Source organism: Mastomys coucha, unplaced genomic scaffold (assembly GCF_008632895.1).
Source record: "Mastomys coucha isolate ucsf_1 unplaced genomic scaffold, UCSF_Mcou_1 pScaffold23, whole genome shotgun sequence".
NCBI classification, from domain to species: Eukaryota; Metazoa; Chordata; class Mammalia; order Rodentia; family Muridae; genus Mastomys; species Mastomys coucha.
Window position 1 is genome coordinate 106,103,050 of NW_022196906.1, and position 26,026 is coordinate 106,129,075.

General features: G+C 40.9%; 1 protein-coding gene across 43 annotated transcripts in view; it reads right to left on the reverse strand.

Annotated features, from left to right (window-relative positions):
- Arpp21 (cAMP regulated phosphoprotein 21) overlaps window positions 1-26,026 on the reverse strand; it is a 169,237-nt gene that overhangs the window by 74,488 nt on the left and 68,723 nt on the right. For 9 of the 43 annotated variants that reach the window (XM_031345507.1, XM_031345510.1, XM_031345531.1 and 6 more), the window contains exons 10-14: window positions 17,166-17,274; window positions 14,265-14,366; window positions 8,067-8,104; window positions 6,291-6,350; window positions 1,911-2,140 (exon numbers count right to left, since the gene is read on the reverse strand). In XM_031345507.1, the coding sequence (XP_031201367.1) occupies window positions 1,911-2,140; window positions 6,291-6,350; window positions 8,067-8,104; window positions 14,265-14,366; window positions 17,166-17,274 (539 nt within the window). Of the gene's footprint in view, window positions 1-1,910; window positions 2,141-6,290; window positions 6,351-8,066; window positions 8,105-14,264; window positions 14,367-16,705; window positions 16,797-17,165; window positions 17,275-26,026 lie in introns of those variants that run through there. The other 34 variants (XM_031345527.1, XM_031345536.1, XM_031345525.1 and 31 more) reach the window with 16 other exon arrangements.

Consider the following 26,026-nt stretch of genomic DNA (forward strand, 5'->3'; position numbering starts at 1 on the left):
AAAAAATTCGTTTTTCCTTTCCATGCCTGTGCCTTGACAAGCTTTCGAAGGTAGACACTTAAAGTAAAAGGGAAAAAAAAAAAGACAAAAAACGTCTGAAGCGTTTATAATCTCTAATGGTTCTCCAACGAGAGTGGCATTTTCACCGTTCGTGAAGTGTTTTAAATGCTTCCGATGAGCTCTGCTTTGGAAGTGACAGAGGTTTGGTGCATGGAAAATGGTGATTAATTTTAAAATGGTAAGAGCTCTTTTGGGGTGCTGGAATTTTTAAGAGCACCATTTAAGGTACTTGGTTTCGGCATCTTAAGAACTGAGACTGTTTAACCTTTCTTAGTTTACAAGAGTTCAAGTGTACCGCCGAGGCTTGTGTGGATTTCAGATGCTGTGATAGTGGGATACGAGAGCAATTAATTAGAGTCGGAATCAAGGGCTTAACAGCTAGTGAACAGAGCTCTCAGGAAGAGGGCACCCACCCACCTGCGCTCTCCAAGGAGCTCGGTGGTATGTATGGAGTGAAGTCTCTGAATAAATGTTATTAATTTGCCTTCTATGTAGGAAAACACGAGATAATTTCTTAGGAGGAATTTGTCAACAACGTAATTATGCTAAACTATCAGCATAATGGACGTGATTTGGGGCAAACCCCTTCTCTCCTGCTTCAGCACGACACTGGAAAGCAGTCAATGCAGGGCAAAGAGATCTCAGCTTCAAGGGGGGTTCTCTACGCCCTGCCTAAGTCTTCTACTGCTGGACCTCAGTCCTGACACCCAGGTCTTGTTGGAATCACAGTTTAAGTCTCAGTGACAGTTCAAGTGACAGTGCCCTGCCTTTCGTTCCCCAGCCCCCACCCCACCTCTTTTTCTCGAATCCACCACCTGCTCAATACAAGGCATCTCAATATCCTGGAGCTCACCCAGTAGCTAGGTTAGCTGGCTACAGAGCCCCAGAGACCAGCACGTGCCACCAGATGGGCTCTTTACCAGGCAAACTGTATTTCTAGTGCTAGCAGAGCAAGCAGTTCACAGATGGAGCCAACCTCTCCACTGAGAGTGATTGTAGTCATTCCAAAGCCACGGTTCGAGAGAAATTTCTAAGTTTATCGTCACCACTTTCTAAGCATCTTGACTGTTCCTTGTCTATCTGAAAAGATCACTATTCCCCGAGAGGAGGAATAAGGTAGGAATCATAAAGAAACCAAAAGTGACCTTCACTTCTCAGTGGAGTTTGGAAACACAAAATACTCCTGAGATTGGCCTTCCCCATCTGCAAATTAGGGGTGCAAATATCTCATGGCCATAATAAATGAAAGTGTGCACTGACTGGACTCTTGCAACATTCCAGCTGCGTGCAAACTGGTTTGCATATATTGACATTTTTGTCTTTCTAATAACCATTAAATGTGGAGATATTAGCATTTATATATCACAGAGGAGGAAATAGGTACATGTAACTTAAATAATAAAAGGTCCAGGACCAGAGGAACAGTGTACTAATACAGGAACTAAATCTATTACCCTATAATGACCTTACAGGGCAGCTATAAGAAGTATATCATAGCATTACATTTAAAAGCAGTAGCTAACTTTTGTTTTGCCATCTGTATTTACCAAAGTTCACTTTTATTTTAAAAACTATGTCATTTAAACTTTAAGTAAGTAAACTGTGTTCGTAAAACATCTGATACTATTTACTAGGAAGGAAACTAAGGAGAAAGAAGCTTAAGGATGGGCTTCAAGCCTGTGGCTAGCTAGGAAGATATAATACCCACTCAAATAATACCTCCTGAATCCTTAAATGGAGTGGAATTACTGTTCCCGCCATTAGTTAATTCAAAGTCAAGAGCAACAGAGCACATGGCCTGGGTAGAATCCAGGACGCACCAGGACGGGGACCCTTTCAGTAATACCTACCTGTTTTGGACAGTTTCCCAGCACTCCTGGTACTGGATGTGCTGTCGCCCCTGGTCAGCACCGTGATGCCCCCAAAACTTGCCGTCTTGGTCATGGTGGGCTTCAGATTGCGGTTGGAGCTGTCAGAGTCTGTGCTGCTCCAAGCCCGCTGGTGGTCTGGCCACCTGAGCTCAGTCTCCGAGCTGCTCTGCCGGCTCCCGGAAGTTCTTCCTGAGCTGTCTCTGTGAGCCCTGCACAGCCGTCAGAAAGATTCATGGGAACAGAGTTATGCATCATGACGGTGTGGGTGGGCAGGGGAGCCCTTCGGAGAATAGTCACCTGGCTGACCATTTTAACACCCTCCCTCCTCCAACAGTGTTACAAATGCCTGGATGACATAAAGACATGTAACATATGACACATGGCACACATTATACATGGGAAATCCGAACCTAGAGACACCATGATCCCTCTGCCATGAAGGAGGCACAGTTGGAGACAAGTGCGATAAAACAGAATTGTTGGCTTCTCTCTCTGAGAGAAAAGTGGGTATACTTTCCTGACTCAAATCAATAATGAATTCAAGTTCAGAAGTAATTATCATCTTACATAATTCTAAAAATAATTCCTAGGAAAGAACTTATTTTTTTTTCTTCTTTAGCATTAAATAATTTGCCTTGGAGGAAAGCTATTTATTAATTCATTTTCCAACTTTAGGTTCTGTATGATACCTTTGTTCATCAAGATTTTAACAAAAGAGTGATCATGGAATTTCTGTATGAACTCATGCTGAGAATCTGTCCCGTGCCTTTAACCTCAGTGGACTCAGGAAACGGCTTGTTAATCCTTATCAGGTAGAGCGGTTCACGAAAGCATCAGCCTGACCCTATACTTTGGCCTGAGATTTTTCAAGAACATCAGTGGAAATTTCAAAAACCTCTTGAAGTGAAAGAACACATTCATTCAAAATGTATCTAATATAATGGAAGTTACCCGATAGGTAAAGCTGAATTGGCGGAGCACCCCAGATTTCTTTCAAGAGGTGTGGAAGTTTGTATGTGTTTTGTGAAGAAATTTGTAGTTTCATTGGTTTCCAATCTCCTTAAGCAACAAATTTGTGCATATTTACAAAGCTTTTTTTTTTCCCCTGCCGAAATAATGTGTCATTAAAGTACCCTAGACTTTTCCTGGGCATAAATGAGTGAAGGGGGCATTACTCACAGGTAATAAGGGTACCCTACAACCTCACGTCAGGATGAGACGTGACATAATCAATGCAGACCTCAAGCCTAGATCAAAGCTTTGTTTAAAACCAATCCCTCTAAGTCCATAATGTCCTGTTGAGGAGTAAGGCATCCAGTCGATCTCTAAGAGAAATGCTCCTGGCACACTGAGCTGAAGCAGAGCCACCAGTCCTTCTAAGTCCATAATGTCCTGGTGAGGCGTAAGGTGTCTGGTTCATCTCCAACAGAAATGCTCCTGGCACACTGAGCTGAAGCACAGCCTATGTCTCAGTGTAGGAAACTGTCTCAGAAGATTAAGAAGGGAAATGGATTTGAGAACTAGTGAAGACTAATAGGAGCTTTGAGAAGCAAGGGATGTGGTGGGATAGAGAAATCAGAGAATAAGAAGCATTTTTATGAGGCACAGTCGATGAAAACACCCCTTACCAAAGTTTTCTTATGATGTCTATTGTCAGAACTTTGAGAAAAGATGGTTTGTGTAGTAACAGGCACCTGAGATAGACCTGATATAGGAGGAGGGATGCTCACCAATGCCCAGGTGCCTTTAATTGACACACTTTTAGAAATGTAGGAAAGCTATTAGGGTTGTAGAAGAACAGCCTTCCCAAGGGCTTGTGTTGTCCAGTGTAGTTGTTCCTCCAACATCCAAGTTCAGTTGCATTCTTCTCTTGTATATTCTTGATTATGTTGACCCATTTCTGATGGCGTACAGCCAAACCATCCCTTAGTATCAATGAACTAGGAATGGGACAGTAATCTCCTCTGTAGATGATCTGGAATATCTGGAGCCTCCGCATGCAGGATATGGTAGGAGGAGAATGTGATCTCCAGGTGGGGGCAATTCTTTCTCCCATCACCAATTTCCCTTCCACCCTGACTTCTGCACCCTCATGGCAGGAATCCTGGCTCACAAAAGTTCCTGTGTAGCTGAGACTGTTTTCCCAAAGGAGGTAACTTCCATTTTCAGAGTGTAGTTGACACCCTTTGACACATTAGAACTGTTTCTGGCAAGTGTGTAAGCTCATCTAGACTTAACCTATCTCCCCTCATCCATAAAGTGACCTGAGATTCCTCTGTCCTGGTGGCAACTCTAATCAGCATTCGAAGCCAGGATCTATGCAGTTTTTAAAGGGGGAGAATTTTAACTTTCTGCTTTTAGGAGATACCATAAGTAAAATCCAAATTAAAATAGACAATTATTTATGGTTTCTAGATATGCACAAATTGAAATGTAACTCTCATTTCTCTGTCTCCTAGCTATTATCCCAGTAATGGCAGGCTGGGTTCTGAAATGAATTGCATGTCTAGTCAGTACGGAATCATAATGTTACAGAAAAGCACATACTCAAATGCCTTCCCCCTTTGTGAAGTTCAGATTGGTTCTTTCCAACAAGCATCTAGGAAAATAATGTCACTGGAGCTTTCTGTAGACAACTAGTATTCCATTCCATGACAGTCATAAATCAAGTGCACATTTTGTTCTGTTTCTTTCTTACTGATAATTAATGACACTTTCCTTTACTTCTGAATATTGTGTTTTTATTTCCCCCAAGTTAGATATGTACTCAGAACCACTTTTACAATGATCTATGTGCCCTTAATATCTAAAACTTAGTGCCTGGGGTACGTGATGAGTTCCATATTCCAATGGCTTCCCTGATTATACTATAGCTCTGCTAGGAGGTGACTTGGGGGCTATGTTAATGGAGCTGGCTCTTTAAATGCTTGTATCTAATCCATATCACAGAGTGTGTGAGTTAAGGGTCTGAGTTTCCAGTAGAAAAAAATTCAAGGTCATCACTGAAATACTGAGAAACAAAAAAAGGGGAGTATCTAATGCAAAAGGGACTTGGGAAAGTAACGTTCAGCCTTGGAACGTTAGAAATAAGAAAACAAGACCCTAGTTCCTCCTTTTCAACCAATGCCTAAGGGAACAAGAGAACTCCACTCATGATGAAGATCTCAATTCAAACTGCTTGCAAAAGGCTTTGTGAGCCCATCCATTTTTCTCCTTCGTTTCTTTGAAATTACTAAGAGTTTGTTTGGCGTTTTATCTTTATTCTAACAGGGATCAACCCTCCCTAGTTACTTAGAAATGTATCCATACATACACAATAAATAATGAATATTTTAAGTGTGTGTGTGTGTGTGTGTGTGTGTGTGTGTGTGTGTATACCAAGTCCTCTGTGTGTAGGTCAGAAGATAACATACAGGAACTGGTTCTCTCTAGCATGTGGGTCCTGTGGATTGAACTCAGCTCATGAGGCTTGTTGAAAAGCACCTCTCTCCTCTGAGCCACCTTGAGGACCTGATACTGAGTGTATTTAATCGACTGTTTACACCTGGCCTTATAATATACGTCAGGCAGACATTTAAGAAAGTGATGGAAAACAGGGCTAGCCCTCTTAGTCTCTTAGAGCTGTTAGCCTAGCACAGAACTAAAAGAATAATTAATTCCTTCCCGTTGCTCCACAAATCTTTGCCTAAATAGTCCATTATAATTGAAGAAACTTCATAATTTCTTTTTAGAAATTAAATAAGTGCTTAAAGTCATGTTTGAAATACTATGATGCACAATAGTCATTTAAAAACCAGCCACCCTAACAGAGTTAGCATCAATTTAGTTTCCAGGATTGGGGATGAACACATAGTGGTATCCTTCCAGGGAAATCGTTTTTTTTGTTTTGTTTTGTTTTGTTTTGTTTTTTTGTTTTTTTTTTTTCCCCTAATTTTTCTAAATTTTGGGGGGCTTTCTTTTTTTTCGAGACAGGGTGTCTGGAACTCACTCTGTAGATCAGGCTGGCCTCAAACTCAGAAATCCTGCCTGCCTCTGCCTCCCAAGTGCCACCACCACCCGGCTCCAGGGAAATCTTAACTCGGCTTAATTTGTCAAAGCATGTTTGAGAGTGTTCAACCCATTTAAACAGTGAATCCTCTACACAATATTTCCTGGCAAGAACCCAGAAGAATAATACACAAAGTCATGTCTATCCAGTGCTCCCTCTTGCCCTGTCCAGTTGTGTAACAAATGCTACAGGAAGAAAACTGAACAAATTTTAACTCAATGAACAGAAATACTGCATACTAACACTTATATTGCACACGGATTCTGCCACATCATCCGAAAACACAGTTTATGAAAGTAAACCATACCAACCGAAAGAGCTGTCTTTTCTTATAGGTCTCATTGCATATGTGCATGTCTTCCTGGAGCCTACTGGGAATGAAAAACACCATGTTTACGACATAAAGCCTAAGGGTATGAGACGCCCTATGCGGAATGGATACGCGCTCCTCCGCAGCATGCCTTCCTTGTACATCAATCCCACACGCTAGGAGTCACTTGTGTGATGTTAAGGTTTGTATGAATAAATTCACGGCAGCAAATAACTATTGTAGACCCTAATCCTATGCTAGAGAGAGGGGCAAGAGCAGGGAATGTGAAAACAGAAGAGGCTGGTAGACACAGGATGAAAATCTAATGAGACCTATGTGTTGAGATATACCTTAAGGTAACTGCAACATTACTTAATTCGATTCACTGGAAATGTCAGTATTCCAGAAGTGCCCATCATACTATTTATTTTTTATGATGGGACATTCAAATGGATGTTTCCCTCTTGGACTATTAGGATATGTTCATATAGGCAATGGAGAGAGATGACCAGTTATTATAATGCTGAAAATATGATTCAACTTGAATATCTAGGCATTTTAGTGTCAATGAATAGGACTAGGGAATAGAGAAATGATTGGTTAGAGGACTCAGAAATGTGTCTCTATGGAAGTGAACCTGTCTAGTGTGGGTGTAAAATTTTGAGATGCTTCAGGGTATCACCAAGGTAACCAATGATGGACTTTCAGTTTTATTAAAAATGGAGAGCTGTGCCTCAGATTGTATGGGCTTGGAATGGACATATTCTGTCTGCCTTTTACCTAAAGGAGGTGCATCTCTCAGCATTTCCAACTGCTAACACAGTGACCTCTTATCTTTTAGATTAGTTACATCCAATGTCCAGTTTAACTTCTGTGTAATAGCATTTAATGAGCTTCAATTTTAATCAGACTTAGAGGGTCGCCCACAAGGCTGACGCCTTAAATTAAATTAACCCGGCTGCTTTATTTACAAATCCTGTGTTTCTAAATCAAGTTGCAGATTTTGATTAACTGAATATGGTTAGCATAGCTCATGCCACCTTCTTCCTTTGTTTGGGATCCACATAATTGAATCATGGGAACATTTTCATACTAGTGACAGTTTCAAACTGTTTGAAAAGGGTGTTAAGTCTAAACGGTTTGCCCTTAACCCCAAGACATTCTATTTCTCCAGTATCTCCCTGTCTGAGGCTTAAGCCAACTGCACTGATAAATACAAAAGCCAGCATTTAGAAGAATGTTTTCATATCAGCACTTTCAAAAAGACAGGGAGATCTGTGCAATTTGAAATTATTTTATATATAGAGAGATATATATGCATATATATAACACATATATATGCATATATATGTGTAAATCTTTGGCATAGTTATTTAAACTGATGAGACCCAAGAAATGGCTGATGATTCTAAATACACTTTCAGCAACCTGGCCAAGAAGCCAGAGAAACTGAATGTCCACTGGGTCTCTACTTCTACCCCTGTCAAGGCTGCCTGGACTTTATCTTTGGGAGGGCCAGAAACAGACACTTTGAGCAAAAATGCTTTAAGCCTCTGTCTGAAAGAAACCAAGAGAACTCCTTACTCAAATCAAATGCTTTAAACAAATCAAGTAACATATATGTGCATATATATGTGTGTACATATAGATATATGCATGTTCTCATACATCTATTCAGGCACACACTTATATACTGGATACATATGAACATGAAAATGTAGAGGACACATGACAAACCATTCCTCTGAAGACACAAGAAACATAAATTTCATTTTACCTGTTGTCCAAAAATAGGCTTTCCTGGGAGCATACTGACTGAAAAATAAAGATAAAAAAGGCACTATGTCAGATGGGTGGGATTGGTGGAACTCCCTCAAATCCTTGCCTCATTTTAAAACTACTTTCCCTTCCTTGGGGGAAAAAGATTAAGAGAATTTTATACAAAAGAAGAGAACTTTAAATGGAGGAAAATGGGTTAGTGTTGTCAGCAGGGTAGCCAGTTCTCAGCAGCACAGGGCATTTTCCCGTGAGGAAGTCTCTGAAGATGAACAGAGGAAGTTCAAGGTCGGGATCAAGGTCAAAAGAGAAAGATGAGTCAAATGGCTAGAGAGAAGGGTGACTGTTGAGTTTTGAGCAGCATCTTACACCAACCAAGGGCACGGGTTCAAATCCAGACAAGATAAGCAGATTTGACGTGGTCTGTCTAGGCAGAACTGGGAGGCCTAATCCTGAACTCCCCACGTCTTCTGTGACATACAGTAGAAGGAGACTACTATGAGTCTCTCAACATTGGAGAAATGCCATTAATTGTTAATCTGAATTGAGGGTAGAAGGCAGGACAGAAGACAAGCATTGACCAGTTTAATTTAATCAGAAAATGCTGTCAAGTGACGTCTGCCTGGTTTGTCTTCCTGTTTCACAGAAAAAGCCAATAGTTTTCTTGTTTTACTTCCCTTACCGAGTCAACTCTGGGGAAGAAAACTCTACCACCTTTAATCTGCCAAAGAAAGGGGGATCACGCTAAACTTGAAGAAAGAAAAATTGAAGTCTGTGCAAAGCAGACATGTGCTTATGTGACAGCACATTGTGTCTGGGAAACATTATAAAACCAGTTCAGGATTGGGTGTTATCTGTCTCTTCACCCATGTGCTGTCTTCTGTGCATAGAATTCCAGATGAATATGTGACCTACAAAAGGGATAAATAGGGACCAATCAGGCCCACTGTACTACAGAGATAACAAGGACTCCGTCAATTATTTTAGCACATGTGTACATATCAGTGTATGTCCGTGCACACATGTATGTTTGGAAACCAGAGGACAAGTCCAGATGTTGTTCCTAAGAGGCTGTCCATGTTTTATTGGTTTAAGATCTATTTTGTATTCATATATGTGTGTGTGTGTACATGTGTCTGCATGGGTGTGTGTGTGTGCATGTCCAGGCACACATGTGAAGGTCAGAAGACAACTTGCAGGAGTCAGTCATTTCTTTCCTTTCTCCAGGCTATTTGGGCCTTGAACTAAGATGGTCTGGCTTGGTAACAAGTGCCTTTACCTGATGAACCATCTCACAGATCTCTACCTGCTCTTTTTAAATAGGGTCTCTCACTGACCTAGAACTCACCAAGAAATATAGGTTCGTTGGTCAGAGACCCCAGGATCCAGCTGTTTCTGAGTCCCCGGGAGAATTATAAGCAAGTGACATCATGCTTCATGGTTTCTTGGTTGGGTCTGAGGTAAACAAACTGATGTTCCTGTGTTCTGCTTTACCCATAATCCATCTCCCCAGCCTTACATTGAACCTGCAGGCTCATGAAGCTGACACTCAGAGAGGCCAGCCAGGTAGTGGCCCACTTTCTTTCAGACAGTGAAATCACTTCTTTCCCCGAAGCCTAAGGCTCTGTTTAGACATGGAGTCTCTTGGACAGTGGGAAAGATGTCAGTGGGTTTTAAAGTGTTGCCACCAGGCACTTGATTTGGAGAATCAACCTATTTAAGGAAACTGATTTTTAGACTTTTTAACTACAAACCATTTGAGGGGAGAAAGGACTAAATAACTTCAATTCTTCGAATGAAAAAGCAGGACACCAACAAATCAAAGGTACTTGTAGCCAAAACCATTCTTCAAGAGGGTATTTAAAAAGATCCTCAACACCCCCCCCCAAAGGCCCTTCCCCACACTCTCATAAGTGAGACAGCTATGGGCTGTGATTCAGTAGTTGGTGGAAATAAACTTTAGAAAAGGGTGTATTAATAACCTGCACATTTAATGGCAGAGAAAGATAAAAGTGTCACAGTAATTAAGTACAACATTTAAAGCTGTCACTTATATGCATACCCGGATATAAAAGGCTTCTTTTTTTTTTCCCCAAAGAAGAAAATGATTTTGCTTAATGGATTATAGTTCTCCCCCACATCCCACCCCCACTGTGTTCACAGCCTGTGCCCTCTCAGCCACTCAGGGGCAGACCCCACACATGGTGGAGGGGCAAGCAGGAGCCTACTTGGAGCCCTATCAACACAGATAACTTCAGCAAAATTCCTTGCAGGCAAGACAGGCCTTTTTTTGAACATCCTGCTTTATTAACCAGTCTTCCCAAGGTTAGTAATATCAGGTAGAAAGGACCAGAAAGCGATATTAAATTCTCACCAAAGAAATAACATTTTATCCAAATCTTACTGACAATAGAGGCATACTGGTTTATTATTTGAGAGCTAAATTTGTCTGTACACTTACAACTATTAGGCTCTCAGATAGCAATCTTATCTCAAGGTACCAAACTTTGGAACCCATGTTTGAAATTATTTCTAGCATATCACCAAGGCAACATGCCTAGCTTGTTCACGTGGCTGCATATATAAAAACACACAGGTACTCGTGCACACAGGCACACATGCACACTGTTCCTCACACACTCACACATCTGAGACACATTCCTCAGAACATTCAAGAAGATTTCTCATTTTAAAATAAGTCTGAATCTTGCTAAAGTCTGAACTTTCTATTGTTAGCCCAGGTAGGGAACTATATACACACACTCCATATTTGAATAGCCACTATATAAATGATAATTGATGAGCAAAATTGATTTGGTTCATTCTGTTTTTTTTTTTTTAATCATGAGAAGATAAAATCAAAGAATAGTTAAAATAAAGACTTCTAAAACACAGGGTCCTTATGCTGGATCCTTTGTATTGGTTAAATAGTTGACTTAACATGAAATTACTATTATTGCATGAGAAATGATCTTGTACCTCAACAGCTTGAGTAGGTGACAATGACCCATCAATTTGGGAACTGCAGGTGCACAGATGAATGTCCCATGAAGTAGGTTGTCAAGGAGTGGTGAGAAAGATATGTCAAGGTGTATATTATTCAAGAAGTTCATATGGTTGTGTCACATCCTTGAATATGGCCGTGTAACATCCTTGAAAGTTTTAGTTAATAGATGCTGTGGTGACATCTTGTTAATACAGCATCATCTCCCATGCCTTAACATTCACAGCCTTCCCACATTGTTCTCAGGGTTGTTTGTGTGTCTAAGAGTGTGCGGTCGGAGGGGAGATGGCCACTTCCAAGACTACATCATAGGTAACTGTTGCTTCTATGTCTCTCATGAATTGCATTCCCTTGGGGAAATGAGTTGCCATTTCTGGAGACACACAAAAATTTCCAGGGATGTTCACCCTTCAAGAAAATTGCAAACTACAGACCGGTTCCAGTGGACAAGGGAGGCCCTCCAAGTCATCACATGAAAACAATCTGGAAGTAGCTAACAACTGCTCAGCCAAATCATCAGGAGCTAGGCCCAGCTAAGAGCTGAACTGAAACCTCTGTTAGAGCCTCTGAGGAGTTCTCATCACCCTCCATGTCAGAGCCTCTGAGTTCTCATCACCCTCCATGTTAGAGTCTGAGGAGTTCTCATCAACCTCCATGTTAGAGTCTCTGAGGAGTTCTCCTCACCCTCCATGTTAGAGTCTCTGAGGAGTTCTCCTCACCCTCCAAGCTACACCATACGCCTAGCCCATGGAGAGGATGAGGTCAGAAGCAGATGTAGCTTGCTTTGTACTGAAAATTTGGGGATAATTTATCATATTCAATAAGTAGTTAACCACAGACTGCCAGAGACCAGACTGTCTCTGTGGGCCAAGGGAACAAGCACGCATTTTCCTCTCTTAGGCTTTTAGGGATCATGAGAACTTAGAGGAAGGTATTAAACAATGGGAGGGACTTTTCCCCTTAGAAACATAACATCACTTCACTAATGATATCAAGAGTGTCACTCAATTATCAAGTCTCGTCTGAGTGTATTTTGACTGAAGTAATCTCATTTTAAAACCCTGCCCTCCAATATCAGGCTGGTAAATGACTTGGGTCAGGGGTTAGTGAGGGACTGGCAATAGCTTGGCACTTAAGCACTACCATACTTAGATCTGCTTTTCATTTGAAAGAGATCTTATCCATTCCCATGGCCAGTAAAGCTTAACATGGTGAGAAGTGCCTCAAGTCTTTCCCTTGGAACCCCTGTGCCCAGTGAAGGAAAGCCACCCAGGGCCCTTCTCCAAGTGCCCAGCTTCCTGCGGAAATAAGAATTATGGGTTCCATTCTTATTCCAGACAGGTATCTGAGACAGTGTTTCTTGAGCATAACTTTATAAAGATAATAACAAAAAGAGGGTTTTCAAACCCTGTCTGTGTGATGGACATTTGTGTCTCAATATGTTAACACATTCCCCAGACATTCAATTTGTCAATACCAGAGTGGGCGGGGACATTTCTGGTATATAGGTAAGTACACGTAGGAAAAGTCTTCAGAGGTGAAGGGGCTGCCTCCCGCTCACTACAAGTGTGCTCTTGCCCTCTCATGACAAGGACAAAGGTTTTAGTCATTTTATTCTTTCATCCAGTGAGAGTTTGCATCGTGGCATGTTCTAGCTATAACAAGAGTCTTAGCAGCTCGCACATAGTTTCTAGACTTGCACCCATACCTCCAGCTCTGTTTTCCCCTCCCATGCTCTCCTAATTTAAGAGTTCTAGACCAGAGTATTCAATCATTAAATTTCTATTTCAGTGTTTTCAAGAAAAGTGAGGTTTGGAACATATTAGGGCAAAACCAGCGTGGCGAGTATTCCCTGCTCTGCAGCTTCAAGGGTTGCCACGCGTAGGAGGTGCTGACTCTTGCCTTGGCTTGAAGCAGCTGCTCCCAAACTGAGGAACAAAGTATGCAGCTGGCTTGATGTGTCCCCTAGCAACAAGCCACTGCAACAGAGATATATTCAACTTGATTGAGGGTATGGGAAGTGGTGACCACAGAGGACAAGCCTCCTCCACTGCTGTCAGGACTTCAAAGAAGAGGAAGCTATGACAATTTCTTGATGTTTTAACTCTTTGCCTTGAAATTCAACTTTTAATTTTTACATTTTAATTTCTATCTAATTCAATTGCATTTGGTTTTGAGCATAATGGGTAAAAAAAAAGATTAATTAAAAAATAATCCCAACCACACTTTGCTTGGTTTTAAACAACCACAAAAAGAAGTGGTTTAGTGAATATTCCCTTGACAAATTGTTCATAAATTTGATTTGATCTGACATCAACATGGGGATGGATGTTATCAACTAGCATTATCATAGTGAAGTGTCCACATTTGCTGATAATTCAGTAAATACTTTGTATGTGAGAGTGTATGTGTGTGTGTAAGAGAGAGTATGCACTAACACACAGTGCTTTAAACTTCTGCTGGGTTCTGTTGATTTTTAAATAAAAAGGCATTTTGTTACACTGTGTGCATGTGCATATGTGTGTGCATCTGTACAAGCATGTGTGGCCTATGCACGTGTGTGCATGTGTGGCCTATGCACATGTGTCCACATTAGGTACCTCTTTCTACGCTCTCTACGTTATTGTTTGTACTCAGAGTCTCTCTGAAGCAGAAGCTTACAAATGGACTAGGCTGGTTGCCCATTGAGCTCCTAGGATCCACCTGTGTCTACCTTTTTAGTTCTTGTGTTATGGAAGCCTGTCCCCATCCCTATCTTTTGCAAGGGTGCTGGAGATTTAAACCAAGATCCTCATGTCTGTACAGTAAACACTTCACTCACTGAGCCCTCTCCCTGGGCCCTAATACCAATAAATTTTCTTAAAAAAGTCACTTATAAGGTGATCTGCTACCTAGTGTAGATGTAAAGGGGTTTCAGAAATTGACAGCCCTTTCTGTACTGCCTCCTTTACTGATCCACACCACCTCTCTCTACCCTCTCAGGTGATGCCCTAGGGGCACATACACAGACTCTTGGACTGTTTTCACCACATCCCTGAACCAGGTTCTCTCGTGGAAACCTTTGCGTTTCCTGCTTTATAACTCGTTCCTCGCTCCCAGCCTCTGTCCTTGCTGCTGGATCTCTGTCTGAGCAATGAGGGGCCTTTCTGCTGATGGAAGGACCATACTCAAGAGGCAATTAAAACAACTACTCACATCATGTGCAAATATTCTCTCCCTCACTCTCTGATACTCCTCTTCTCTCTCTTCAATTGATTTACTTCGTCTGTCATCTCTAAATGGGTGCATTCTGTTCTGCTGAACAGAGAAAAGAAATCAGGAGGGTTATCCATGGTGAGCTGTGAAGCAACCATCAGCTGAGAATAATAAACCCTCAAATAGATAACCAGAGCCTGACAAGCCCCACCCGCTCTGCTCCCTGAGGAGTCTAAGCTGGGAGACATAGTTCTGTGTGTATATGTATATATGCGTGAGTGGTGTGCATGTGTCTATGTGTGTGTCTGGTGCCTGTGCATATGCATTCATGTGTGTGAGTGTGTGTGTGTGTGTGTGTGTGTGTGTGGTATATATGTTATGCATGTGTGTGTATGTCTCTCTCTGTGTGTATGCATGTGTGTATGTATATGTGCAAGTGTGTATGCGTTATCTCTTTTTCTGTGTGTGATGTGTATGTGTGTATGCATCTCTATATATATATGTATCTCTCTCTCTCTTTCTCCCTCTGTGTGTGTGTGTGTGTGTGTGGTGTATATGTTATGCATGTGTGTATATGTCTCTCTCTGTGTGTATGCATGTGTGTATGTATATGTGCATGTGTGTGTGCGTGCATTTGTGTATCTCTTTTTCTGTGTGTGATGTGTATGTGTGTATGCATCTGTATACATATGTATCTCTCTCTCTCCCTTTGTGTGTGTGTGTGTGTGTGTGTGTGTGTGTGTATGTGTGTGTGATCTGCTGACATAGGGAGGATTTGCAACTCCTGGTTTCATCCTCTATGGAGGAAAGTAGAATGCATATTTCAAAGATGAGCAGGCTTGCATATGCTTCAGGGATTGGCCCAGAGCTGGGATGGTCAGGAATAGCCCCTCTCACCTTTGCTGAGTGGGTCTGACCACAACAGGGGGCAACATCTTGATGTAAAAGAGGGAAGAGTGAGTTCAGGGGGCCTGGGAGTTGAAGTGGTTGTGAATATTTGAGATCTCAAGAAAGTAGAGAAAGTGGGGACCTGAAAGAGCCCTGTGGATGATCTCTGTCTCTGAGGCCATTTTTGTTCACTCAGTGGCTGACCCTGTGAATTGTATGGAGAATATGGACTCAGCCTCGAAAACCTGTTTGCTGGTAATGATCAGCACAATGAAATCTAAAAGAACAATCCAAAGAACCCAGCATGAGAACTGCATCTTCACGCTTTCCCCTGACGCACACCCTACTTCTCAGATGCCTCCTTCCTATCAGTTGCCACTGTGGACAGAATCCTTTCTGCACTAAGCACACCCATCCATACGTCCACCAGACACCCATGGAGTACATGACATAGGCATGTTTTGGAGTCAACAAGAGCCCCAGTGCAGCCCAGGGCTGGTGTGAGCAGTGGTGAGAGACAAGGAGGTACAGATAGAGAATAGGCTCTTAAAAAAAAAAACCGCACTGATATAGCTGTTTCCTGAGAGGCTCTGACAGTGCCCGACAGATACAGAAGTAGAGGCTCATAGCCATCCATTGGACTGAGCATAGGGTCCTCAATGAAGGAACTAGAGAAAGGACCCAAGGAGCTGAACAATATGAACTAACTAGTACCCTCAGAGTTCCCAGGGACTAAACCACCAAACAAAGAGTACACATGGTGGAACTAATGGCTCCAGCTGCTTATGTAGCAGAGGATGGCCTGGTCAGTCATCAATGGGAGGAGAGGCCCTTGGTCCTGTAAAGGTTCTATGCCCCAGTGAGGGGAATGCCAGGGCCAGGAAGTGGGAGAGGGTGGGATGGTGAGCAGGGGGAGGGGGAAGGAAACGGGGTTTGTTTTTTGTTTTTGTTTTTGATATTTTTTCAGAGGGGTAACCAGGAGAGGAGATATCATTTGAAATGTAAATAAAGAAAATAACTAATAAAAAAAATCGCACCAAGAGATGCATATGCCAGCTCAGAGTGACTCATGTTGAGTAATTAGCAAGAGACTTGGGTGAGATACATATTGTCTTACCTTCATGAATTCTAAAGCAAAGGCATGTTTCAAAAATACCTATATTGATTGTCAGACAGCAAGTGCAATTGTCAAGACATTCCCCTGGCTTTCTGATGTTCTTACTGTTATTAAATGTTTTGGGGAGGTTATACTTTCCTTAGTTTCCTTGCTTGTAACCCTCTCCCACCTACCCACACAGAGGAGAGATTCAGTAAGGTCTCTTTACCTTTGGTCAAGGACCATGATTAAGGTTGCTTCTAGAATGACATAGTGTTTTGTCACAGGCAAAATACACAGCGATCAGTTTTTGCTACACTCCATGCAAACGAGCAAACACATTACATAGACCATAAAACACAGGGAGAAGGGTGGGAGGCTAGGACATAAACCCGATGCTTTGCTGTGAAGACTTTTTTTTTTTTTTTGGATAGTTGCAAAATCCTCCCGTCCTCACCATAACCAGGTATGTTCTTTACAGCTACACCGGTGGCTCATCGGTCCTCAGTGATAATCCAACTCAAACTGTGCACAACGGAAGGACAGAGCTGTAGGGAGTGGAGCGACTGGCAGAGTTACACACACATCTGGAAATGCAGCTGACAAGCTTACCCCCACAGCTGGAGCTTGCGGCATCCCGACCCCCACCACAACATGCAGCCAAGACTGCGCCAAGCACCTCCCATGCAGCCCAACACAGAGCCACTGCTAAGCAACTGGAGCAATGCCACGTGGCTCCCCAGTGAATGCTGGAGGAGGAGGCAATAGAGGCCGAGGGGTTGGAGAGAGGGCAGCAGTTGTTAGAGGCAAGGGGTAGGACTGGGAGGCAGGAGGGGACAACAGAGGGGCAACAAGAACATCAGTCAGCCCACCTTCAAAAACAACAATGTCAGCCATTCTCAAACTTGAGAACCAACCTGATTGTCTTCTTTATCAATACTAGAGTTATCTCGCTTCAAGATAAACCGCTTCTGGGATTCTTCACTTTTTTCATCTTTTAAATGTTCACAAAACCTTTGCTCTGGTCTGCCAGCAAAGTAAAACATATCAATAAAAGGAAGTATTGTTTTCCCATGTGAATAAACTTAGTTTGTAGTGAGTTTTCCCTCCCCACAGTGGCATTTAACTTACAAGAAAAAAAAAAGAAAGAGAGAAAGAGAAAGCTTTATACTTGGTTGTGAAATTAGAATTGCTGGCAATATATAGGCAGGTCATAACATCACTAACACATCACTCTACACAGGAGTTACAATACCTTTTGTCATTTCCAACTCAAAACCTTGCTTTCTATTTGCTGTTCATCACAGATGGGATGAACTTACAGAAATGTTTCAGGTCACCAACATGCACAGTGTTTGCTTTGATGTCCTCATTAGCTGCTCTAACCTTTGGTGGCTCCTGAATACATCATTTCCCCATTCACACCCTCAAGCGAATAGGAAGTCATTGTTAACGTTTATATTTTTGGTGCTGGGGATGGAACCTAGGAGCTCATGCTCGCCAGCAAGGACTGTAGCTGAGCGACAGCCCCAGCATCTTCAGCATCTCCAGCCCTCTTTCTCCTTGTAATTTTGAGACCAGAGTTTCACAGAGTAGACTTGAATTCACTTTGTAGCTCAAGCTGGTGTTAAGCCAATGGCCTTCTGCCTTAGTCTCCTAAGTGCCAGCAAGACACTTAGCTGAATGAATGGATGGAATGACAGGTGTGTACCACCAGGCCCAGATAAATATACATGCTTAAAACAGAATGTGTCCTCTTATGTATGTCTGGTAACTGCCTCTTAGCACATGGTTAAGGTCCTCTGAGTGGTGAGAGCTTTGTTTAGAATATATTCCTGCTTCTCCCGGGGTCAGATGCTCTGGGGATTTGGCTCCTTTAGCCCCCGACCTTATAGTCCTTATCCTCTAAATCAGCTCAGTAATTAAGAAAGCTAAAGATATTTAAACAACCTGTTAGCTGATTGGTGTGAAGGCAAGGCTCTAAGTAGTTGATTGCTACAGACTGGTCAATTGATTTGGCCAAATCTCTTAATCATTATGGGTTAATTTCCCATGCGCGGCACTGCATCCATCCTAGAACTCAATGAATGAGTTGGAGCTTGGGTTCCTCATACAGGACATGATGAAGTGTTTCTCTCTGGGTTAAGACCAATGTCTCAAGACTTCTGGAGTTGTGACCCTGCTGGATTCCTGGTGTCACGGGCAGTGGAAGCCACTTTCAGGTGCCTGTGCTCTACAATGGGTGACCAGCAATCAAGAAAATGGTTTCTCACAAGCACCACTTTGGTGACAGAGGAATGTCTTAAGCTTCCAATTCATGTCAGGATGAAAAGCGCTCTCTCCCCGACTCCTGTGCATAAATTAGGACAGTAGTAATGAGCAGACAAGAGCAGGAAGCTCAGATGGTGCCAGCTACACCGTGTACAGGTTTTCTAAAATGATGCCATCCTCTTGCCCCATCCTATTGGTAAAGTGGGATGCAGAAGGAGCAATTGTTTTAAGAGGAGGAAAACATCCTCAGTCATTACTTTGATTCCATGACTATAGATTTGCCCATGAAATCACAGTCATCAAACAGCCTGGTTACAATCCCATGGGCCCTGTACTGCAGTTGCCTATGATTTATACAGTGCACAGGGGGCTGGAGATAGGGACTGGGAGGCTCATCCCTCAACTTAAAGAACTAAGAAGCCTCATAGCATCATCTTGGTGATCAATGTAACCATTTTCCACCAAACTTACAATATAATAAAATATAACAAATGACCTGGAAGTGGAAATAGGACATTAGCAATGAACATGTCTGATACAGGTCAGTCATCATACACTTGGGTTCCTTATTGTAGAGTGAAAATTTTAGTTAGTAACATGTTCAGTTAGACTTTGGGACAAATGACAACTCTCCCAAATGACTTAGTATCCTGGTATTTCCAACCAACACTTCTTTGGTTGTTACATGTTACATCTTTCCTTCCTTCCTTCCTTCCTTCCTTCCTTCCTTCCTTCCTTCCTTCCTTCCTTCTTTCCTCCCTCCCTTCCTTCCTTCCTTCCTTCTTTCCTCCCTCCCTTCCTTTCTTTCCTTCCTTCCTTCCTTCTTTCCTTCCTTCTTTCCTTCCTTCCTCCCTTCCTTCCTTCCTTTCTTCCCTCCTTCCTTCCTTCCTTCCTTCCTTTCTTCCTTCCTTCTTTCCTTCCTTCCTCCCTTCCTTCCTTCCTTTCTTCCTCCCCTCCTTCCTTCTTTCCTTCCTTTGTTTCCTTCCTTCCTTCCTTCCTTCCTTCCTTCCTTCCTTTCTTCCTTCCTTCCTTCCTTTCTCCCTTCCTTCCTTTCTTCCTTCCTTCCTTTTTTTCATTCTTTCTCTTTCTTTCTTTCTTTCTTTCTTTCTTTCTTTCTTTCTTTCTTTCTTCCCTTCCTTCTTTCCTTCTTTCTTTCTTTCTCTCTTTGCATAGCAACTGAAATGAGTATGTCAATTTAAATAAAGATGTTGATTGCCTCAAAGTTAATTACATCATATTAATGCTAATTAGTCTCTTCTGATATCCTCACACACTAGGCTGTTAAGCCCCAGTAGATGAGATAATTTGCCTAAATTTACAGATATCCTTTCTGTATTTGTTTTTAACAGTCTGCAAATATTCACACAGAAGCAAGAGGTCTCGAGAACATGGACATTTTGAGGCATGAGCCTAAGATGAATTTGTTTAGTCTAATTTCTTCATTTAAGATAAAATGTATTTGAGCGATAACTCAAAACGCTAACTGGTAGGCAAACTATTTCATTATAAATCAGCTTTAGTGCCCATACCTAAACCTGGTGCCAGCAAAACACTTAGCTGAATGAATAGATGGATCAATGAGTGGATGAGTGACAATTTAGCCTGTATAAATCATTATAGCTCAGGGATTGATTGAAAGTTGCTCAATCAGATATGAGGTCATAATTCCTGTAATTATAGAACAAGACATCAGAGTGTTTGGTTAGTTGGAGCATAAATTTGAGTTGAAAACATGGTCATTGAACACTGGATTTATGTTTATTAATCATTATAGTTTTTTTTTTTTACAAAGACTGAGAGATCTAGGCTAGAGAAGGAACCTAATCCTCCTCATTCTGACTTTAGAACACCTGTGTGTAAGTTTGATCTATGTCACTGTTCCTTCTAAAATCCATTTCTTCATAGTGTTGTTATTTACAGTAGCATATATCATATAGATGTATGCATATATGAAAAATACTTTGATAACACAATGAAACTTAATTAGAAGGATATTGTTATTCAAAACATAAGTATTAAGAATGAGTCATACTTTGATATATATTATATAAAATAAATTCTCAGTGACTGATTTGCAAGTATCTTCTTTTATTTTACCTTGAAAAATTAGAAGAAAATAAGTTCTTTCATGCTTCTTGAGAAATATTTTGAATGCTCATAAAGCAAGTTTGAAGTTTGTTTAAAAAGAATCAAGCAACTGTAATAAGTTTTTTTCCCCCCTGAATGGCTTTCTGGAGAGCTACTCATAATGTTAGAGCTAACCAAAGTATAAATTAAAATACTGCAGTAATTGAAACTACTGACAATGGGCCATTGTATCCCAGCTATTAAAAATTACTTTTACAACAAATTGAACACCAAACTAGTACTATTTCTGAGCCATACGATAAGTGACACCTAAGTAATTCATTTGGGAATAGTATTTCTAACAGTAATTAATTACTTTTAATCTATGAACACAGAAATGCAATTCAAAAGCAATTTTCAAAGCTACAAAAAGCCATGTATTTACTAAACGTTGTTAAGTGGTCTTCGGTATGAACCTCATGGACATGTATCATACCAACCTAATTTGTCGCATTTATTCTTATTTTTATATTTTTAGAATTTGTTTCATGAGGTATCATATCTAGCTTTCTTTGTATCATTACCAAAATATACAGGAAATAAAATTGATGCTTGTTTTAAATGGGTAATAGCTTCCTCATCTCCAGGTAAGAATCTATAGCACATACAAGAGGCACACTGCTCCCAGCTGGCCCACTGCTCCCAGCTGGCCCACTGCTCCCAGCTGGCCCACTGCTCCCAGCTGGCCCACTGCTCCCAGCTGGCACACTGCTCCCAGCTGGCCCACTGCTCCCAGCTGGCCCACTGCTCCCAGCTGGCACACTGCTCCCAGCTGGCACACTGCTCCTGGATGGTGAGTATGCTTGCACCTCCAGCCAGTATCCTGGCCTCTTTAGGGAATAAAAAAAAGAGATTTCTTAAGTTTATTCTACATTGTTCCTTCTATAGTTGGAACTCATAGAAAACAGGGTGGCTGGTGACCACAATCAAAAAGAAATTTTTCCTCAGAAGCTTAAAATGAATGACCATTCATTGTCACTGGTACTGTAATCTCACTTCTCTTTAAGTCTTTTTCAACAGTTTAGCTTCGCTGTTAGGTTCTTAAAACCAAAGTTGTCACTCATCTTCCAAGTAGTTCAGCTGAATCTCTCCCTCCCTTCCCACATGGAAAGGAAGACTTGAACTCTCTTGACGGTGGAGGTGGAGGTGGGGTTGACAGTTGGCGGTGGGGGTGGGGTAACAGAGAGGCCTTGGTGCAAGTCATGGAGACTGAAGGAAAAGTGCTGCTGAGTTGAGATGTTATCTCAATAAACGGCTGGAAAACAGTTGGACAGTGGCACAAACAGTGAAGGATTTTAACTGTCAAAAATATTAGATAGATCTAAGAGTACTGTGGACACGTCACCTAGAGTGTTCACAACAATGAGTCTCTGGAAAAAAAACAACAAAAAAAAGCTCTTTATCCTTATTGAAAGGGTTTGTGTCATTATTTCCCATATCAGTCTGTCATTTGATTCTACTTGGTTGTCTTTTAAATGATATTATACATTATATACCTAAGAGAGAAAATGGATATATGTATATATGTATGTGTGTGATTTTGCATGTTTTTGCAAAATAAGTTTCCTTCTTTTAAATATATATATGTTGCACTTATTTACTATTTACATTGTGTACAGACATGGCTGAATCATTTTACCTCTTTTTATATCTTTTGTTATTAGGATCTTGCAAATTTGTATTTAGAATTTGGGGTGTTTTTACACAATCACTTCCTTTCTTTTGTATGTATAAATAGTACAGGTATATACATGTCCACGTCTATGTGGGGTGGGAGGGTACACTCTTCGCTGTGGACATTTTTAGAGGCCAGAGTTTTACACTGGGTGTCTTCCTCCATTGCTCTCCACCTTCTACTTTGAGACCCCATCTCTCTCTGCCCCTGGAGATGCTGATTTGGTTACTAGCCATCAGACTCTAGGGGCCCTCCAGTCTCCTGCTCCCCAACACTAAGACAGAGTTCTGTGGCACTGTTCCTGTCTTTTCATTTGGTTTAATTGAAAATTCAAAGTAAGTTTCTCATGCATGTGTAAGTAGTGTTTTATAGGTCAAACCACCTTGCTAGCTATTTGTTTTCTGAGTTCCTTTAGTGCAATTAAGTGTTAACAGGGACATGTAGGATAACATGGGACTTTGATTCCTCCTTACTGTGGACTATCACGAATGACACTTAGCAGGATACTCAAGCCTGAGTCTGAAAGATTCTTTTAAATTGGTGCTTTTTCCTTGGCAAAATCAAATCAAACCAAACCACCACCACCACCACCACCACCAACAACAACAAACCTTGGCCTATACAGATGAGGAAGCATAAACATACCAACATGATGTGATCCTATGTCTAAGAACGAATCCAAAGGAAATCATCATAAATGAACATCAAATTCCACTTCATAACAGTGGAAGAATGAAGCTCTCTTCTGCATGCATAAGGAACTTGAGATATGTCACAGTAACTTGAAGTTCTTTAAAACAATATCCAATAACATTGACCAGCAGGTAAAGGCTCTGTATAAGAACACTAATACAAGTTGTCTATGTTTATGTTCAAGCTCTAACACATGGTAACAGGAATAATGTTAGCAGAAATCTTTTCTACGCATGGTGAGCTGACAGGCAGCCTTAATTCTAACCTTTTATAGATTCGTGTAATAATTATCACATGTGAGCTGGGCAGTGGTGGCCCAAGCCTTTAATCCCAGCACTTGGGAGGCAAAGGCAGGTGGATTTCTGAGTTCGAGGCCAGCCTGTTCTACAGAGTGAGTTCCCAGGCAGCCAGGGCTACACAGAAAAACCAAAAAAAAAAAAAAATCACATATGGTTTTATAGTGACAAAATAATCAAAATAATGGAAGTTATTATCTCAGTGGGATAGCAAAACAATTTAGCAACTTAATAATGACTCCTACCAAATCATTGGATTATAGAAAATTATTCCTATATTTTGAATATTTACAAGATACTCTTTCATTTAATGCATTATTTAATAATCTGGTAATTGGAGATTTAAATGTTTTTTGTCAAATTACTTCTTAATCCTTCTATTATACTGCAAGCTTTTGGAAATGCAAAATTAAATTTTGCTCTTTGTACAAGTCAGATTTCTTACAGTAGGACCTTCTAGTTTATAAAAACTCATCTGATCTTACAAAATTCCTGTGTTTACTGGAATGTTGTCCTTGATTTGTATGAGTAGACATTTTACCAATGACAACATGATAATGGCCAAATGATGGCAATCACAAGAAGATCTCTCTCTCCATCTCTCCCTCTGTGTGTGTGTGTATGTGTGTGTGTATGTGTGTATGTGTGTATGTGTGTGTGTGTATGTGTGTGTGTATGTGTGTGTGTATGTGTGTATGTGTGTGTGCGTGTGTGTATGTGTGTGTGTATGTGTGCGTGTGTGTGTGCGTGTGTGTGTATGTGTGCGTGTGTGTGTATATGTGTGAGTGTGTGTGTATGTGTGCATGTGTGCGTGTATGTGTGTGTGTATGTGTGCGTGTGTGTGTATATGTGTGAGTGTGTGTGTATGTGTGTGTGTATGTGTGCATGTGTGCGTGTATGTGTGTGTGTATGTGTGTGTGTATGTGTGTATGTGTGTGTATGTGTGTGTGTGCTATAAAGAAGACAAAGCAATGATCATTGAGAACAAGACTTAAGGAGGTAAGAAGGATACAATGAAACATTTAAGAGGAGGAATAAATCTCATACAGTTAAGGCCCAATATAGTATTCTCAGTTTGTGACGTTAGTTATTCATGAACTGTATTGAGCATGGAGTTTCAACGCTGCCAGACAGAGGGATAAAATTAGATCACTGAGCTTCAGGGCACTGGTATCATTTTTTTTAATTTATGTATAAATCAAGGGTTTGTACAAATGAAAAATAATGTCTACAATGCAGAAAGTAAATGCCATTCAAAAATGACCGATGAATGATTTCCCACGCAACATGTATGGAATATTGTCTAGTTCTAGTTTTGGATATAAAGGGAATGTGAAAGTTCATGCCTAAGTTCATGAAACTATACAGACATTTCTCCACGTGGATCCCATAAGTGCCAAGGAGCCTGCAAAGATGGCTGCTATTCAGAGTGATTGTCAGTTGTTGGTTCACATTTGGGGTTAGCTAAAGATAACTTGAGGTTCTTTGTATTTCATAAAACCTCAGTGGTGTTTTTTTAAGTAAACCCATGAACCAATCCCGTGGTTTCCACCCACATGTATGATACAATCTGCTCATCCACATGCATGATAAATGCTTCAATCTGCTCATGCTTCCTCCCTCACTACCTCCCACCCTGACAAAAGACATACTCCTCGTCATGTGACTTTTCTATGTTTTTTCTTCCAACACTTCAATAACAATATGATTTTTGTTCAGTTCTATCATATTTATTTAGGGATATTTTTAAGTTCTAAGCTTTTTCTCAGTGGTAATACACTTACCAGAGGTTTAGACCCCAATTGTACCTTATCTACATCAGTCTTACGTAAAGAATCTGAGAGCAGCAAAGGGGAGAAATGTGGGGTGAATATGATCAAATTACATTGTATGACATTTGTCCTAGTTAGGGTTTCTATTGCTGTGATGAAACACCGTGACCAAAAGCAATTTGGGGAAGAGAGGGTTTATTTGGTTACACTTCCATATCACTGTTCATCATTGAAAGAAGTCAGAATAGAAACTTAAACAGGGCAGAGCCTGGAGGCAGGAGCTGATGCAGAGGCCATGGAGGGGTGCTGCTTATGGGCTTGCTCCTCATGGCTTGCATAACCTGTTTTCTTACAGAATCTGGGACCAGCTGGCCAGGGATGGTCCCACCCACAATGGGTGGACCCTCCTACCTCAGTCACTAATTAAGAAAGTGTTCTACAGGTTGGCCTTATAGGCTGATCGTGTGGAGGTATGTTCTCAAACGAGGGTCTCTGTCTTAGATGATTTTAGCCTGTGTAAGTTGACATAAAACTCACCAGCATGAAATTCTCAAAGAATTAATAATTTTAAAAATATTGTTAGATTAATATAGCCAATGACTCTGACTTCCATTTCCTAAAGGAAATCCCAGTATATTTTACGATATGAATTAATGACTGCAGAAGAAATGATCAGAAGCTGTACTTACTATGGAATATTGTTAATATTAAAATGCTTTTTAACATACAAACCAACATTGAGAAACAAGCTTAACATACTGGGTCTTTTCAGTCCTGTGCCTTATTGACTGTGTTCTATTGTTATTATTATTATTATTATTATTATTATTATTATTATTATTATTATTATTACTATTACTATTACTATTATTACTAATGGTTTATACAATTTCTATAAAGGAGGAGTCTGGCTCATTTGCTTTGCTGTATAAAGTGAAAAAATA